The sequence below is a fragment of the Epinephelus moara genome, chromosome 8 (genome assembly GCF_006386435.1).
Source record: "Epinephelus moara isolate mb chromosome 8, YSFRI_EMoa_1.0, whole genome shotgun sequence".
NCBI lineage: Eukaryota > Metazoa > Chordata > Actinopteri > Perciformes > Serranidae > Epinephelus > Epinephelus moara.
The window spans coordinates 41,827,905-41,847,417 of record NC_065513.1 but is presented as its reverse complement, the minus strand read 5'-3'; the positions used below and the strand labels follow the sequence as shown (position 1 = coordinate 41,847,417).

Genomic DNA, 19,513 nt, shown 5'->3' with positions numbered 1-19,513 from the left:
AGACAGACGTCTGCTTAAACTCTGATGTTCAAATCCAACGAGTGTTTAAGCACAATACACCGTCCTGATGACACAAATTCTCAGTCGGAAACTACTGAGACATCTTTTTTATATCCACCAGGTGTAAGCATGGAGGTGATCATGTATTTGGTCATGTGTACACGCGTATGTGTATCTTTCAACCCATCTGTCTGCAGCTTATCTTGCATATTACTCTATCAGGCTAATATTTAGTGTACACATTTATGACTGCAGCTCAAGGATCTCTGGTTTTTGCAGTGATACATGATTGTTGAAAAACTTGTTTTATTGACTGTTTCATACCGTCACTGACTTCTGACTCCTCACTCTACTTAGCTAGCCAGTAGGGTCTGCAGGTCCTCAACAAAATCATGCAGCAAAAGCAGAGAGCGAAAGGCATTCCTTGAAACAGCTCGGCTAAAAACAACAAGCTTCATCGCCTCATGCACGCCACATTTTGGTCTTCGTCATGGCTAAAAACACAAAAACATTCACAGGAGAGTTTGGTCTGACTTTGAACCTGAGCATATGCAGATTGATTCCACACCAAACTGCTGCGATACACTGACGTTAGACACGATACAAGATGGATAAATCACCATTTCTGTTATCTTCGCCGCCATCTTGACTGTAAGGGTGCCAGGAGGGACATTTTCACCAAGAGCAGCTGTGCACTCTAGAGTCCAGACTGGCTGTGATGAGCTCTGGCAAACATCTAACTCGACTCAGTGCACTTTTCTAGCGTTTAAGTGAATCTACATATTTGTGACCTGTTAAAAGATGCATGTTTTCAGTTTGAACCAATGAGCCTTATTTTATATCATAATCATGCTTATTATGATTAACAGTCTTAAGATATAACGACCGAAAGAGGAATGAGGTTTTGGTGAATCTATATCAATCAAATTACTACATTACAGTGATGTGAAATGGACAATTAGCTAATAGCAGCTCCTGTTTGCAGTGTACCAATGGATGTACGGACACACGGTCACTGGAGTACTTTGATACTGAAGAAACTAAAATAATAATAATAAAGTATAAGTCACGCTGAACCTAAAAATATGTGTATCATGTCTGTGTGATCAGATTTGACTGAGTTATGCCTCCAAGAAGAAGTACGAGTTTCAACGTAAATTGTCTGCTGAATATTTCTAACTGAAAACTAACCATTTATTTCACTTATCACGACACCAGCAGGCCAGCATACGGAACATAAAGACATGATGTCTCATTTTCTGTTCAGTCACATTTCCCTGCTGTCCTTGTATCGAGGGCGTCAGTACGAGAAGGTGTCATCGCCTCTCTACATTAACCTCCACAAATCACAGTAATGATGACAGCAATCTGTCAGCTGCACGGAGCCCACCCAGGACATCACCAGTAATATATGGATGCTGTGATCCAACAGAACATGGTACGAGGCGTTCTCCCCTGCAGGATGTTTCTCTGCAGCTGTTACGAAACAGACGTGAGGAAGTTCAGCGACGGGACGGGTCATGAAGCCATACATCCTGCTGCTATCTGTTCAGCTGCCACGCTCAGGTGTTATATAACTCACACAGAGTGATTGATCGGTTTGGCTGATTAAAAAGGGCTGAGTGAGAGAAAACACTTTACTTCTCTCCGTCTCTGGGCTGTTATTTAATTTTCTGCAGCTCCTCTGTTGCATCATGCAACCATCATCAGCATCAGTATAATATATGCTGTTTATGGTGCTCTGTCGTGTGCTGGTGTTATGTGCAACACATGAGTGGTTGATGTGCAGTACTGTTATGTGTAATATGTGTTTTTCTTTTTCTTTTTATGGTGTATGCTTTTCATTTCTTCTGGACTATTACTGTAAGGAAGCAATACTTCCTGGGTCCAGGACAAATTTCCATATGGAAACAATAAAGTAAACCGTACTGTATCGTATCATATCGCATCGTATCGTATCGTATCACATCGCATCGTATCGTATCATATCACATCGTATCGTATCGCATCGTATCGTATCACATCGTATCGTATCATATTGCATCGTATCAGCCAGATAACTATCCATTCCCGCTGAGAAAATCAGACAAATTAGGAGTGGGAAACAAGGATAACATCACAATGTCTGTAATTTATAAGATAACACTGATCCTGTAAACTACATTTTTTGAAAATTCACAAGAAAAACTCTTGGGAATAACCACTGGGCGATACTGACAAACTCAAATACCGTCATTAGGGCTTTAACTGATGATTGTTTTCGTTGTTGATAAATCCGCAGATTATATTTTTGGTTAATTGAGACATTGTTTGATTTATAAATGTAAGAAAACTGTGAAAATGCCCTCTGCAGCTCCCCAGAACAGAAGGTAATGTCATCAAATTGCTTTATTATTATAACCAACAGTCTAAAACCTTAAACATGTTCACTTAAGTGTTGTACACGACTAAAAAGAGCACCAAATTGTCACATCTAAGAGGCTGGAATCAGCATCTTTTTTTGCTTAAAAGCACTTAAACAATTAACTGATTATCAAAAGTGTTGCCAATAATTTTTTTGTTGAGAGACAAAATTGCTCTAAATGTGAACTTTCAAACAAATACTTCAATATCAATACATGAAAGAGAAAAAATTGTAGTGTGAGCGACAGTAACTATAACTAATATTGAATAAGTATCACAATATTGATTATAATGTTATTTTAATGCTCTGATCTAATCAAATATCAAATATCCATATTTTTAAAATCCTACAAGAGAATGAAACTAGTTTTTATTGCTTCTATTTTCACATGGAAAAATGATATACTAATGTTTTATCTAGCTTGATATTGTTTATATTTAAAGTCACTGTTAGGTAGGGGTGGGAATCACCAGAGGATCCACGATACGATGTTATGTCATGATACAATATCATTGCGATTTTAAATATGAATGCTGAGTATTGCGATCTAATAAACTGTGATATATTGCAATTTATTAAGTCCCGCTAGGATAAATATAAGCAAAATGTATCTAATGGACTGAAAAAGCAATAGATTCTATTATTCTAGTAGACTACCTGAAGTTTAATTTGTATTTGTTTGTTTTTTTAAAGATATTTTTGGGGGCTTTTTAGCCTTTAATGGACAGGACAGACAAGCGTGAAGGGGGGAGAGAGAGAGAGAGTGACATGCAGCAAAGGGCCACAGGCTGGAGTCGAACCTGGGCCGCTGCGGCAACAGCCTTGTACATGGGGCGCCTGCTCTACCACTAAGCCACCAGCTCCCCTGTATTTGTAATATTAATCATTTATAAAATTAAAAAATCGATGCTTGGCACTGTGTTATGATAAGATATCGCCACACAAAAATTTCGCAATACTATGCTGTATCTATTTTCCCTCAGCCCTGTTATTAAGAGAACATATGTGCTTCTTGTGTCTGTTTGTCGTTGACCCACCTTCACCAGCAGCTCTCTGCTGAGGGAGTAGTTGTTGTCATCTGAGAAGATCTCGGACAGCTCGCGGAAGGTGCGGAAACTCTCCCTGTGGACAGACGCAGAGGTCAGTGCATGAAAAACAAACAAAGAGCCCAACAGCTCCTCTGACTTCAACAATATTCAGTCTGTGTGAACATGCATCTGCTGTTGAACCATGACTGAGAAACGTACCGTGACACTTCCTCCCAGGTCCTCTTCAGGCGGTGGATGGCGTTGCACTGCAGGGCGGAGAGGATGGCTCGCAACGAGGAGAAGTTCTTTAGAATCCGACACTCCTGAACACAACAGGAACATAAAGTCAGACACAGATACGACAAACACTGTTTCCTTCAGTCTGATGAGCAACCAGCTGTTCATCATCCCATTAAATAATTTCTGAATGGGAAATAAACTGACCCGCGCCACGTCTATCCACCTCTCCAGCAGCCTGGCTCTCTGGTTGGGCTTCAGCGCCGGGTTGCTCAGGCAGGTGGTGATGACACAGTTGGTGACGGAGTTGAACTGGGCCACAGTGGCTCTGATGGTGGGAGCCAGGTGCTCCTTCCCCTTCTTGTCCCGCTGAGACCAGATCCCCCCCAGGCAGTGGTAGGGCACCACCTTCTTGAACAGGTCCTGAGACACATTAACAAAACAGTTTAAGGACCAAACCAGTCATTTCAAACATGTGGTTTCAGGCAGAGGCTGTTTTAAAGGATAATTAAACACAGATTGATTTTTGACTTTGATTAGGAGTAATGATCAGCATGTGACAGCAGTTAGTTGTGATGACATGATGAAATAAAGATCTCTAATGTCTTCCATGGCTCTGGAGAGGCTCTGGGGGGTATGGAGGCAGTTTTAAAACACGTGGGAATTGAGCAGGAAGAGGGCCTCACAAAAGGACGCTATTGGTTGCATAAGACATAATTGGTCGCACCAATTTTTGGAGAAAGTTTTGGAAAATTTGAATCGATCACTAGTTGCAGGACCTAAAAACCTGACCTACCATTTACTGATTTGAATGCCAAACTGTGTGTGAAACTCTCGAGGTTAAAGGAGAGTAAACCTGTTGATAAGGGAAAGAAAAAACATCCTCACCGCGTCCATGAGCGTGAACTGCTCCGCCACCATGATGGGGTCAAACGACAGGAAACTGAAGGCAGGAAGCTCGTCCTCAAAGCCGCTCTCTTCCTGCGTAGCGAAAGGGCAGCCGATGTGTTCCCCTGAAGAGATTAAATAAAAAAACATCTTTTTTTTTTACAACGCTGCCTCAACCTGAGCTCAAGCTGAACACAGTTCCTGCTCTGCTGCTGTTTCTCATCCTCGCTGTGACCTTGGTGTTTGTTTTCAGGGTTTCTCTCAGCGCTCAATCTCATGTGTGCTGACAGTGACTGCCAGCGAGTCCTTATCACCTGGACAAGCAAACTGTTCTTTGGTGCCACTATTACAACATGTGAACGGACATGAGATGTGGAGCTGAACATGAGGACAACTTGTTTGCTCTCACACAAGACTTATTTACAATCAAAATCCAGCGGTGGAACGTAACTTAGGTCCTCACATACTCTACTCAGGCACAGATTTGATGATTATACTGCAACCTCTACTTCACTACATCTCAGAGGTAAATATTGTATTGGAATGTTCCTTTATGTGCTGAGAAAATTCTCCTCCTTCTTAAACTAAATAAACTCTTTAAAAACGGTCTTTGATCAGCTGGAAAATGCATCGTTACAAAGCTGGAAACAGGCTGTTGTTCTGACTTTTAACGTCCAGTTCAGACCAAAGATTTGCGACGAGATGAGTTGAAACAGGCAGTTCACACCGCTGCAACTTTTCTCTGCACTGTTCTAAAATGGTTTCTTCTCGTCGCAAATCTTTGGTCTGAACCGATCCTTAGAGATTTTGAATTAAACTACCCAACAGTATCTAAAGTAAGGTTTTAAATGCAGGACTTTTACTCGTAGTGGAGTATTTTCTGAGTCTCTATCAAAACCTAATCCAGCCTTCCTCTCCGAGCTACATCTCTACATTGACCCTGACTTCAGTTTTTTTTCTGGACTCCCTGCCCTGTTGTCCCTCTCCTGTCCTGCCTTCATACCATCAGGATCAGGCTCACACTGCTGTCGGCGGTGGAAGTGGGCCAGCAGGTTGCGGGCGCGGCGCTCCAGGTCCGAGCCGGGGAAGTGGAGGTGAAGGTAGGACATGAGCTGGTGCAGACAGTCGTAGTTCGGCGGGCTCCAGAAGTCCTCGGAGTACTGGTCCAGCCACGCGCCCAGGATGGACGACACAGTGCTGCAACACACACACACACAAGAAAATGAGGAATACAAATTATGAAATCTGAGGCACGATTTTAAGCTGATAAATTCCTTTAGGTGAGGAAAGCTAACCTTCTGAGAGAAATAGTTTGCATTCTTTCAGAGAGTGAGATGAGAAAATCTATCATGTGTGTGCATTACAGGAGCAGTGTGTTAGATTTACAGAGATTTAGTGGCATCTAGCAGTAAGGATTGTAGATTTCAACCAGCTGAAATTTATCCCAGTTTGAATTCCGTCATTGTTTAGGAGGTTTTTAATCAGGAGCTGAATTCTCACAGAGGTCTCTTCCTCTCCAAAACAAACGGACCAGGTGATTCAAACCAGTAAAACACTGAAGTTTCACTTTCACCGTTTGGCATGTTGCTGATGGTCCGTTTGCCTGGCACCCTCTAATGTGTGCTCAACTTTTTTCTCTGATAACTTACAATCCAGACGTCAAAGAGGGTTTTTACTGGGAGCTGAGTTATCTGCAGAGGCCTACAAACAAACCCAGAGATTTAAACCGCTAAAATCACTGAATAAATTACTTTCACGTTAAAGAAATCTGCGTTTTTTCCAATGTTGCTAGTTGCAGAAGTACGGAGGCGTATTGCATTCACTGGACAAATAAAAAAAATCCCTGTTTTTCTGAGTAATTTTTTTCTGTTTTTCGGAGGGTCACTGGCAGGTACCAGGTGGGAGCTTCTCGCGAGATTTTCAAGCATCTCGTCTCCTCGTTCAGGAAAAAAAATTACCACGAAAAACAGAAAATAAATTACCAAAAAAAAAACAAAAACAGAAAAATAAATAAATTACTAAATAAATGGCCGACACGAAAACGTGAAAATGCAAAAACACGATAACACAAGTGTCCCTATCTGGAGTCAGTGTTTGGTTTGTCCATTCTAGGCTACTGTAGAAACATGGCAGCGCAACATGCACATGAAGCACTTTTACTGATCATGTTGATATTTTTGCTATTTGAAGAGTCAGTGCAACAAAATTTCGTTCAGTGTGCACTGTGTCTATGTGTACGTGAATGACAATAAAGTATTCTATATATATATATNTCTGGAGTCAGTGTTTGGTTTGTCCATTCTAGGCTACTGTAGAAACATGGCAGCGCAACATGCACATGAAGCACTTTTACTGATCAACTGATCATGTTGATATTTTTGCTATTTGAAGAGTCAATGCAACAAAATTTCGTTTCGTGTACGTGAATGACAATAAAGTATTCTATATATATATATATACATGACAATCTCTGTAGACGAGGACCTGCTCCCTATGTAGATATAAACGTCTCTTTCTAAGGTAACAAAAACCCAACAATTCTTATTTTCAGGTGATTATACACTAGAGAAAACATACTTATTATGTTATACTCCATCTCTGCCAATATCTCCCCCTAAATCCAACACACTGGACCTTTAAGTATAAAGCTGGAGTCAGGATGTGGTAAACCAAGCTTAGCTTAAAGGGAAAATTTTACTTTAGTTAATTATATTTCCCAAAATGTTGAATTAGTCCTTTAGAAAAAATATTCACATACATACTGCTCCCTTAATTCTTATGAGTAATGGTAACCCTAGTGATGCAAACGAGCTAAAATAAGCTCTTTACCAGCTGCAACATGAAAGTGATGAACACATTAATGCATCAATAATTATGATCCAATATCATTCTGACATGGGCCATTCTGCATAACAAGTACCTGCTACTACTTCAGATGCTAATACTGCTGTACTATGACTCAAGTTTTAACTTATAATAGAGTATTTCTACACTGAAGTATTGCTACTTTTACTTGAGTAAAAGATCAGAGTACTTCTTTAACCACTGTCACTTTTGTAGACCTGCATCTTTCTGTGATTTATTATATCTTTATCAGTTCATGAACTGTGTTTTATCATCTCCGGCAGCAGCGGTCTGACAGGTGTCTCACAGAGAAAATTAATCTGCTGAAGCTTTAAACTCTGCTGATATCCCTTTAAGTCAGGGAGGAGTGGGACGAGGCTCGCCGCCGCTGTGAATGTACTCAGTGATTAATGTTGGCAGCTCCACACTGAAGGTCGCAGCACACTCACTTTCTCAGCTCTGTGCAGTCGTCCTGGGAGACTCTGTGTGCTGTGGCTGCAGGGACGTTTGGGAGCTTGGCATACCTAAAACAGAAACACAACATCAGCGTTGCTCCGCAGGGTTTTATTTATAAAAGCAACGTTCAAATTCTGATGGAAAGAATTAGTTTCATTTTAACACAGCATGCACTAAACTTAAAATAAAGAGCAACCTGTGTGAGCAGTGTGTAAAAACACACACCATCTAAAAGTAGAGATATTACTGTGTTCATGATTTTCTGCTTTGATTCAACTTGTAAGAAAAGAAAGTAAATGTTACACGTCTCACATCTGGCACATGTTTGTACTTAGACGTCATTTACAAACTTCAACCTACTGTAACAGATTCATCAGCCAACAATAAATTATAGCTGGAGATCCTCCTCAGTATCAGCTGTACAAACAACAGCTAAAATCCACCAGCTGGTGTCACTATGTGTGTTTTAACTTTAATGACCACATCAAATTTCCATTCAACATGTTTAATAACAGTCGTGTTAAAAATAAAGATTAAAGCAAAGCTGATGTATGGAATAAAATCAAAAGACAAGGACACTAAAGTAAAAAAATAAACATATATTTGTGCATTAAGATTGTTTAAGATATGCAATTAAATTTATCTCTCACGCTCAAAAACAGATCGTCTTTCACAGACGGCTTTAAAGTGTGATTGTATTTGTGGAAAATGATGTTAAACTGACCTAAAATTGAACAAAATTACAAAAAAGAGAAACACAAGTGAGTCAGTTTAATGATAGATGACACTGTGCATCAGCGACCAATCAGGTTTCAATATTTTCTGAGACAGTTATCGTACTGTGATAATCTTATACCATTGCAACCCTAGCTGCTGATTTTTCTGAGGACAAAACATCTCATCTTTTCTTCTATTATCTTTTTTCAGTAGCAGCTCACGAATTTTAAAAAGACAGAGAAAATACACAGGCACACAGACGTACCAAAAAGGGAACAATGTTTATGAACTGCTTATTCATTGTTGAGGATGATGCTAACTTTGTAATTTTATTAAGCATTTTCTGCTCATTTTCAGCAGTGGTTCCCAAAATTATTTGGCTTGTGACCTTTTATAATTAAACAGAGTGTCTACAGGTATCAAGAAACTTAAATGCAACACCTCTTAAAAACTTTCAAACATAATTTTTTAACCACATTTAAGGCTGATTTTTTTTCAACAACCAGTCTTTTTCTTATTCAAGCATTGCAGATAAGTATAAAGATAAGTATATATATATGTAGTTTTAATGTAGGAATATGGTTATAAGAGTGAGTTAGGTTAATCTACATTTTTGCCAACAGATCAGTGCAGATATAAAGTAAAGACAATATAAGGTTCAGCAGTAGGTTTAAAGATTTGCAACATCAGAAATGTGGACTTTCACACAGAAGAGCTCGACTCTTGAAAAGAGAAAATTAAAAGATGGATAAATGACAAAAGATAAAATGTTTGTGGTGATTTAGATGTCACAAATTAAAATCTAAGACTCATTTTAAAGCCCATGCCTCGTGCACAGCACTGTCAGTCTTTATAACTTGGTGCAGGTGATGGCAGGAAACTTCAGACTGATAGGAAATTAGCAGATTCACCTTAAACAACAGGGCTGAATTGCTTCTTCTTTAATTTAATCTTCATTTGAAATGTTACAAACAATGTGTTTCACCCATGCTCTGATGAACCTGATGAAGCCATGGGCAAAATGCAACGTTTGTAACATCTCAAATGAGGACTAAATTAAAAGAAGAAGCACATCAGCCCTCTTCGAGAATCGAATTTAAGACTATTTAACGGCTTTTAGTGCGAATATTTATAAAAATTGAATGTAAGACTTTTTAAGGACATGCCAACACCCTGTTAAAAGGCCTTAGTACAACATGAACTACAGTGATTTTTCTTTCTCACATTGTTACTACAAAATGAATTTTAGAGGCCAAAGAGGTTAAATTTAAGAAAAATCTGAAAAACATAAAATCATCTTGTGACCCCAAACATTCATCCCCCAGGGCGAGCACCAGAGCACAGACACGTTACCTGTTGAGCAGGAGATCCAGCACCTGCTTGGTGGTGGCGAAGGAGCGGTAGGTGCAGAGGAAGATGGTGACGTAGGTGGAGTCTTTGCCCCTGAACGCCGACACCATGTACTCCACCAGCCTCTCCAGCGTGCCGGCCTTGATGGTGCGCACCTTGCAGGTCTCGTAGAGGCTCAGGGCCGAGTCCGTCTCCACGCCCAGCCATCGCTGCCCCTTACTGGCCGACTGGTGAAGCTGCACCTTCCTCAGCGTGATGGTGAAGATGGCGTCCTCCTCGGCCTCCTCGCCGATCTCCTGCGTCGAGCTCTACGAGACAGAGGACACAAGGAATAAGCTGCTGATGTCCTGAGCTACAAGCAGTGGTGGATTTTTCATGTTGGAACAAGCTCTTCAAATATCTGCTCTAAGCAGATTAGAGGGAGTTAAAGACGGAGGAAAGATGCCATCGTTACCATGCGGAACGTCGAGTTAAAAATGCCCGACATCTCATTTTGGGATGAAACCCTTTAATTATGACCATCTGTGTGACCGGCGCTCTTCTTTTAGGTCTCTCCCTGTGACTCATACTCTGTGAATCATGTGCGTGGCCGTGCACAAACAAACAATAGCTTGTTACTAAACAGAGCTTACTGGATAACTGGCACTACAATACAAGCTGCAGCCTTTAGATACCCAAACAGGGAATTAACACAAGCCGCTTGTTGCATGAATGCGAGCTCTGTAGGCTGTTTGCATGTCACCATCGCTGCATTTTGTTGTTGTTGTTTGCTCCTGGACGTGAAAAACAAAAATGCAACAAGCCACAAAGGAACACTGAGAAGATGTTGACAGCTTTAGTCATCATCACGGCTGTCAACAGCATGTCATGCGTGTAACCTGCATTAGCTCCGCTGGATGTTACACAACAGAAACTAATCGGCGAGTTACAAAACTAAACTTCACTTTGAAGAAAAATAATCTGAGTGACTTCTGACAGATTAGGAGTGAAACCAGATCGTTCTTGAGCCTCTACTTTACAAGACAAAGCTCTGAAGTGGAGCTGCAACAAGTAGGCGATTAATTGATTAACAGAAAATAAATCAACCACTTCGATGGGTCCAAAGGACAGACGGATGTTGTATGCTGTAAAGCCTCTGATGTCAAGGGCTTTATCAACGAAACTGAATTGGTCTGCTTTGTTTGATAAACAATTTATCTTTATAGTTATTTTTTAAGCAAAGATGCCAAATATTTTCACAGTTCTGGTCTCTCAGTTGTGAGAATGGTCTCATGTGAAAGTGAACTGAATGTGTTTTGGTTTCTGACAGCTGCTCAGACAAAACAAGTTGTTTAAAGATGAAACTTTGGGCTTAAGGGAACTGATGGACCCAATTCATGAACTGAAAGTGGTCCTCCACTAATCAGAAGATCAGTGGTCGATCCCTGGCTTCTCCAGCCCACATGTGGAGGTAGCCTCGGGCAAGATACTGAACTCCAATCTGCTTCCAGTGGCACCTTGTATAATAGCCTCGGCCACCCGTGGGTGAATGTGACATGTAGTGTTAAAGCACTTAGACTATATACGCGAAGGTCCATTTACCATTTAATTTCACAACTGTCTCGAGTTTTTCCACAGCTTTATGACATTTTATAAACCAAGCAAATCAGTTGTATTGCTTTATATGTAAATATGCACCAACATTTGTCTTGTCTTTGGTCTCAGTATTAACACGAGGACATAAAAAGGTACAGAAAGTATTGAACAATGTCTGTGTTTTGAAACAGAAACTTATATAAAAATATAAAAAAAACTCTGCACAAAAGACTGAGAGAACACTGAAAACAAACATCAGCAGTCTGTGAACACGAGACCGAAACCAGTCACAGCATCGACTGGGACGAGGTCAAAGTCATGGACACTGTGGTATTGATCTTAAAGACCTTTGCCTGTACCATGCAGTGCTGTTTTTCAAACAAAAAGCTGGGAATTGTTAATCTCTTATTTTTTTTAGACAAATTTATGTATTATGTGAAATATAAAATAAAACCAACTTCATGTAAATTCTTGTAAAGGCCTGTTTTGTATTTATCGAAGGAGGAAGGTGGGTGGGGTATAGGGCTGCAATGATTAGTCGACTAATCAATGACTAAGCGATTATTAAAATAATCAGTGACTATTTTAGTATTCGACTAATCGGTTTGAGTCATTTTTTATAGAAAAGTACTATAAAAGTACCCCAAAATACTTTCGTTGCAGCTTCTTACGTTCGTACGGTTTTAGTTCACCATGACGATGAACTAAAACGTGAGTGGCGTGAGTACGAAACAAGACATTAGATGACATCATTTTGGGGTTTGGGAGAGACAGACCGACATTTTTCAACATTTCAACACATTTTTCGATAAAATGATTAGTCAACTAATCGAAGAAATAATCAACAGATTAGTCGACAATGAAAATAATCGTTAGCTGCAGCCCTAGTGGGGTATGACTGTTTTTATTTTTATTATTATTAGTATTTTATCTTGATGCTCCCCAAAGCTAACAGTCTTTTTTTCCCCCTGAATGACTGGGAGAAAATGCATGACCCTCCCTCCACCATTAATTACCAGATTTGTCAATAACCATGTGTGTCATGCATGTGGGAGTGCAGAATTTAATATTTCACAGAATCAGGTTCGTGCAAATGGTTTATTTTATGCTTCTGTTTTTACCATTTTTCGCTACGTTAAAAGCTGTTATTTGGGTGTACACTGTCTCCAGTGCTTAAAAAATATTTGACATGCCTCCTGTGTTTTCCACCACCCCTCCCCTCTCACAAATAATGAACAGTCCCTAACTTAACTTGTCGTCTTTTCATTAGAGTTTGGGCTGGTTGCAGCTGCAGATTTTTTGTTTTAAATCAAATTCTAGCAACCACGAAGGTCTTTGTTTAACTTCAAATGGCATCTTCGGTGACGGTTTTCTATAAAAATGAATATTATCTTTTATATAAATCCTGTCCTGACATACAACGGCACAAACAGACATATTTATTACAGGTATCTCAACTGCTTCTCTCCGGTGTCCGCTGTTTTTCTGCCACCAGTATGCGCACCTAACTGCCGTGACGTCTCCTAAAAATTAGTCTAAAAACTTTGTGTAGCATTTAAGATAAAATTGTGATCATTAGAAAATATTCCTACTAGTAACTCCTTCTCTTGTTTCAAACAGAGGGAGCTCCTCTGCTATATAAACACCATGAAACCTGATACTAACAGCTAAAAGCCACAAAGTTAACACTCTAATAACACTAAAGACGCCTGCGATCACTCAGCATTACAAAATCCTTTCATACACCTCAGCAGCACAACTTTGAAGTAGTTTATAAATCATGTGTGTGACACAGAGAGCAGAGCTTATCACACGACAGCATCTGCTTCCAATCTACAGTTTGTATCATCGCTGCAAGATAAACCTCGACTGTCTGAGCTCTGAGGCCGACGAACACATCTAACCCTGAACAGCAGAGCTGGAGCAGTGTGAATCATTAGAGCTGAGGCCCCGGTGGAGGACTGGCATGTAATCTGGCGTGCCACAGTCATCTGTCATGGCCCCTTGTAGTGCATCCTGGGAGCATGAGTCATCAGAGTCCATTTCAGAGGCTCAGTGTGACTCCCTGTGGGCTCCACTGCCTACTTTTCTTTTGGTCAGGGATCTATTCGGTAACATCTCAGTCAACGCCAAGTGCCTGTGTTGTGTCTGTGTTGCCATGGAGACAAGCTCAAAGTGAGGATGGCTGTGAATCTGGAAAAAGTGATAGAGTATCTTCCAGCACTGCTACTGGTCTTGTTTTAGCTTTCACTGTTTTGGACATGATGAAGACGCTGAAGATATTTTAATCTTCGAGTAATGACTCAGAGAATGGCACAATGTTTTTATGACATATTAAACTGGAAAACTATTGGAAAATAAACTAATAATAAGGGCAGGAACACAAGTTACAGGACAGAGTCAACAAAATGAAATCAAATGTTACGAACAACAAAATACCAATTAGTGGAAAAATGCATGTTTGAACAAGTTTATCTCTCCGTCATGCTTGTTTTCCACTAACTTGATTTTCTCCGGGTGCTCTCTGAGGTTGTTTTTGGCTTTTGGTTTGTGTGATTCCTCAACTGCAGAGTTCAGTAAATTAAATTTGTTCTTAGAAATGTTAATTTTTGGAGAATAATGTGATTTATTTGAGTACAGCTTGGGTTTCCATACTCAGTACTTAGAGTACTTACATATTTTTTGGGAGTATCTGTGCTATATTTGAGTTTTAATAAACAGTATTGGTCTATATTTTCTAAATAAACTGTATACTTTTATTGTGATATAACTCCCCTAAGCATCTTAGTAACTTACTATAAAATAGGGAAGGAAGGGATGGATGGACGGACGAATGAAGGAATGGGAGGGAAGGAAAAAATGGATTTTGTTCTTTAAATCTTTCAAGGTGTGAAAAGGACCTTCCATTTCCTCCATTTTAAACATGGTGTTCATTTTTAGGGGAAATAAATATATAAATAATAAATAATCCTCAAACTTCTCACAGCTTGCTTTTTTATTACCTGCATTTACTTGTACATTTAATATCACAAATTACTTTTAAAACTCAAATACAGTAAATATCAGATACCTTAAGACTTTTACTCAAGTCATATTCTAATAGGTGACATTAACTTCAACCAAAGTCATTTTCTGATGAGAAATCTGTACTTCTACTCAAGTGTGATTTCCAGGGAATTCCTCCACCACTGTCCATACTGCTGAGAGATGAAAGAGATGTAAGAGCATTATACTGTGTTTTAAAAATGAGTTTACGAGAAAAGAATTTGGAATTTTGTACTGAGTAATTAAGATTCAACCAGTTTATCCACCAAAAGGCAAAAATAAAATACTGCAATTTGTAAAAAACGTTGGTTGTAAAGCTGCATTTATTGAACTTATGGACATTTATGTTTTTCTAAAAAACAGGAATAACACTATGTTCAGAAAAATCTCTTGAAAGATGACTGGAATGTTGTTTTTAAATTACTGTGATTTATTAGTTACGTGGCTGATTGGCAAAACCTCAAAAACCTCCGTCATGAAGGTAAGATGGATGACAATGTTTGCAGTATAAAACATGATGTACTGGAGAAAAGTTGTGTTGCACGTTTGATCCTAATAGATTTTAAAGTGACAGTTCACTCAAAAATCAAAAATGTATCTTAAAAAATATCTTGAGTAACTGGGTCATTGTTTCTGGAAAGAGACACTGCTGTTTAGTTTTTTAAAACTTATTTTTTGGCACTTTGAGCACAACAAGCTGAGTGCCATCTAGTTCTCTTATAGTGGAGAGAAGGCAGACACCTCTACGGCTGATATCTCCAACACTCTGCAACTCACTCCAAAACTATCGAGACTGATAAACAGCACTACAGAGTAAAAAATCTGGATTTTTGATTTTGGGGTGAACTGTCTGTAAAATAAACTCACACTGATCTGCACCTTGCTGTAAGTGTGTTTGAAGCTTAATTCAATTAAAAGCTGTCAAGATTGATCAATTGTTTATAGGCAAAAAATAATGAGGAAGCCAAAAAGCCCAAAATGACCATCTTAGATGTGAGAATTTTTGCTCGTTTTCTTGGCCTTCTGTGATGGTTACCAGAATGTCTTTGAGTTTTGGACCTTTTACATGAAGTATAATGGACATTTTTCACAAATTTTCCAACATTTACAAACCTAACAATTAATCCATGAAGCTAGAATGCAACTGGTGTATTAACTTGATGATGAGAATAGCTGTTAGTTGCAGCCTATTTGAAAGTTTTAATTTTCTATTTTTCTATCAACAGACTGGTACCAGCTGTGTTTTCTCGTTGTTTATGTTTACTACCGTCATTCTGCTGTTTTCTGCTACTAACCATGAAAAGAAAAGTTGTCCATGTCATGTTTGAGCCTTGTTAGATTAACCTTTAATAACACTTTTATCTTGTATGCCTCAACTGAAATCTTCCCCAGTGTTATCGACAGTGCTATCGATATTTTTTAGGGTATTGTGCCAAAGTTAGAAATTCCAGCATTGTGACAACACAACTTTATTCAGGCAACAACAAGAACATTTAAACTGAGGTGGCAGCACATGACATAACTGAGACAATAAGGAGATTAATGAGAAGAGAGTAAGATCAGCAAATTACAAAACTACGAAACTAAAAACAAATGGGATTACGAGCAGAGGAATGCTGGCGCTGATCTACGTGACTGAAAAGCAACAATATGTTTTCTTAAACACAAGAACAGGGCACAGAAACTGGGATATCAAACCTCTGTCTGCTCAACAAGATACTGGTGAGTCATTTGACTCCTGGTTCAACAAATACCAAAAAGTAAAAGCAAACTTTTCCACTCTGATAAGAACAATGAAGCCTCGAGTTTACACACAGAACCTGAACCTCAGTAACCCCAGCACAGATCCTGTGTTTCAGAGGGAGGGAGTGTGTGACAGATAAACGGGGAGAGAGGAGACAAACCCCTGGACTGCTGTAAATCCTGCCGAGTATAATGACCGCGGCGCAGCTGCAGCCCAGGGTCTTGACAGCGGGAGAGGTGCTTATCAGCTCCAACCACAGAGGCCGCGCCGCTATCACTTCAAACCCTGAGAAATGCAGCGCTCAAGGGCAGCGCCTCGCTCCATCCGCCGAGTCGATTCCCACCATAATGCTCCTATTCATCCTTGTTGCCATGATAACCAAACTCTCCTTACAACTTCAACACAACACCGAACGATCAATACTTTAAACAGAGGGTTCAGTGTCACGTCTAAATAGAGAGAATGCAACAAATAAAAGCTAAGATTAGCCGAGGCTTCTGAGCACTTAAAATATCTCAAGTTGTAAAGTGGAAACAAGAAGAAACACTGAGCAAAGACCAAACATTCATCTCTTAAGGTCAGCAGGCAGGAATCTCGCATCTGACAAGAAACCACTTAAATTACAAGAGAGCTTTAAACAACGTTGACAGGTCTGTCTTAAATTCAAAGAATGCAATTTACACTTGCAGCTGGCGATGAAGGACTCTTCTCTCACAGAGTCTTTCCAAATGTTTGTCTGAACCAACCTCTTGATTTGCATTCAATCTCTAAAGTGAATAAGATGAAACCTCTCTAAGGCAAGGAAAAGATGTGGGGAGGGTTTTTGCAAAGCAGTCAGGGTTACAATCTTTCAGCAGACAACAAGTGTTAGACACGGAAAGCTGAGCAACCCCAACCATCTTGATCTGGACCCCACTGCAACTAAATTTACCGTCAAACAAAGCTGATAAGACGCCCTGTAAATCAGAGGGAATTCCCTCTGAAACATATTTTTTTTAATTCAAGCTCGTCTCACATTCCTTCAGCCTGACTCAGTGCTTAGTCAACCACATCGGCACCATCCTGGTTACAAACACACAGGAAGTGGGTTCCTAAAATAGGCAGCCTTCTCAGAACTGCTGGTTCAACAAGTAGGATATTTTGGCAAAAAATAAATACAAGTGATGGTGAAAAATACAGGATGATAGATGTATTGATTCACTCCTTAACGATCCATTGTCACTGATGCAAAGTGAAAACATTGATTCCTATCGTCATCTTTAAGATGTGCCTTTATTTTGAGATTCCCCTGGCACGTCTGTGTCACCATTTCTGTCCAATTACACCTCCTACCACTTTCTAAACATTCAACCAGTGCTAGCGGCACCAGACAGACAATAATAAGCAGCTAAGAAGAAACTGATGAGGACTTTTACAGATCGATCACAGGCCTTTGACTTGAATCAAAATCATATCGTGGACGACTTTGTGATATCTGCAAATACTGTGCCATCGTCCAATGAACTGATGTATCCTATTATTGGATTGAAACAATAAGAGTTTGGTAATCGTCTAAGAAACAAGCACAGTTTTACTGTACACCGTATACTCAATATAATTATTATGATGATTATAATTATTATTATCAGTTACAATGACCCTTAAAGGAACAGAAACAGAAGGGGTATTCTAGTTTGAACAAACACCTTATTGTAATTGAAACCATTTTATTTTATGGAAGTATTTGTAAAAAGTCTTCATTTTGAAAATCAATAAAATGAAGGGGAGATTTTTTTTTATCCCATTACCATGGTATACCACTGAAACCCTGAGCCAAATGCTGTTGATTGCTTGCAGGAGGATGCTGCTTTATTGGAAACCACCAACCCCACCTTCATGTAATTCCAACATGTGGGATCTCTTATCACTCTTTAACCTTAAAGACAATTTATTTGGATTAAAAGCACCCTCAGCTAAACTGTGCTCCCTGTGGCAACCCATGATCTCCTTTTTAGACGGTTCTGTGATGAACTTTTCTCTCTCTCATCCCCCTTCTTTATCTTTACCTTCTTCTTTATGTTAGCCCCATATTTGTCACTGCGCTGAAGAAGTCTGAATTCTTGGAAAACTCTTAATTTGGGGGAAGATGGAGATATAGGTGAATGGGTCGAAAGGAACGTAAATATACTTTGCACCTGTGTTGTCATGATACTGGAATTTCTACCTTTGATACAATAACTTAAAAAATATTGATATTCCATACTATTCTTAATACCACAGAGAAAATTTGACACTAAGGGGATAAAGTTCTTATGAAAAGATAAAAATAATCAGGCTTTAACAAGTAGCAGAGAACAACAAAATGACTGTAGTAAAAACATAAACAATAAGAGAGCGAGAAAGCACAGCTGGTACGGGTGTATCGCCAGTGCAAAAATGTGAGACCATTTCCCATAGTTAGAATCAATACTATTGACTTTGTACTCATTTTCTATTTTGCAGTGGTATACAGGGATGGAAATTAGCACCAGAAGAATCTTAGTCATCCAGGTCATGGTAGCCTTAAAGGAGCTATATGTAAGAAATCTAAAGCAAATAGTCGTAAAATCATCCCAATATGTCACAGAGACTAAGGAATAATGTTCATATAACATACTGATCTCACCAACAACAATAGTACAGCCAGAATATTCCCATTTAAAAAAAAAAATTATGGTCTGCAAATCATGTTTATGTTTTGAATTTGTGTTTTGGCCTGTTGCGCCACCCACCGCCGTCTACCAGTCACGCAGTCAGTAGAGTCTCAGCATCCGGGTTGCCAGTTACGACTGAGCTACAATGGCTGACGGTGCGACTAAACCCAAACGACCTCGTTATGATTCTCAAAAACGGCAAGACAAAACTCGAGGCAAAGCGAGGGTCTATATAGGAGATGCTTTTGAATGGTGGAGACGGTTGAAAGCGGAGAAGAATTTGAAATCGGATGTCAAAGTGGCTACTCTTCTCCTCGACAGGTAAGCTTTAGCCAAAGTTGGCTAACTAGCATCATAGCTAGATGGGGACGGACATTTTGAATACTTTCAGCTGTTATTCATTTTCGATCATACATTGTAGCCCATGTGCAGGTGGGTCATCGACCCGACTGATTTTTTTGAGAAACAAACGTTAGCAGCACGGCAAGCGGCATTAGCATTGTCCCGGTACATAGCATTAGCAGCCGGCTCCTCCTCCGCTGTATCCCGGCAG

General features: G+C 39.6%; 1 protein-coding gene across 5 annotated transcripts in view; it reads right to left on the bottom strand.

The window, feature by feature from the left end:
- The window catches only part of ralgds (ral guanine nucleotide dissociation stimulator), a 98,307-nt gene that overhangs the window by 15,583 nt on the left and 63,211 nt on the right, over positions 1 to 19,513 (bottom strand). For 4 of the 5 annotated variants that reach the window (XM_050050208.1, XM_050050213.1, XM_050050212.1 and 1 more), the window contains exons 2-8: positions 9,928 to 10,232; positions 7,851 to 7,925; positions 5,561 to 5,754; positions 4,558 to 4,682; positions 3,877 to 4,092; positions 3,652 to 3,755; positions 3,442 to 3,526 (exon numbers count right to left, since the gene is read on the bottom strand). In XM_050050208.1, coding sequence (XP_049906165.1) covers positions 3,442 to 3,526; positions 3,652 to 3,755; positions 3,877 to 4,092; positions 4,558 to 4,682; positions 5,561 to 5,754; positions 7,851 to 7,925; positions 9,928 to 10,232 — 1,104 coding nt within the window. The remainder of the gene's footprint in view (positions 1 to 3,441; positions 3,527 to 3,651; positions 3,756 to 3,876; positions 4,093 to 4,557; positions 4,683 to 5,560; positions 5,755 to 7,850; positions 7,926 to 9,927; positions 10,233 to 19,513) is intronic. The other variant, XM_050050210.1, reaches the window with a different exon arrangement.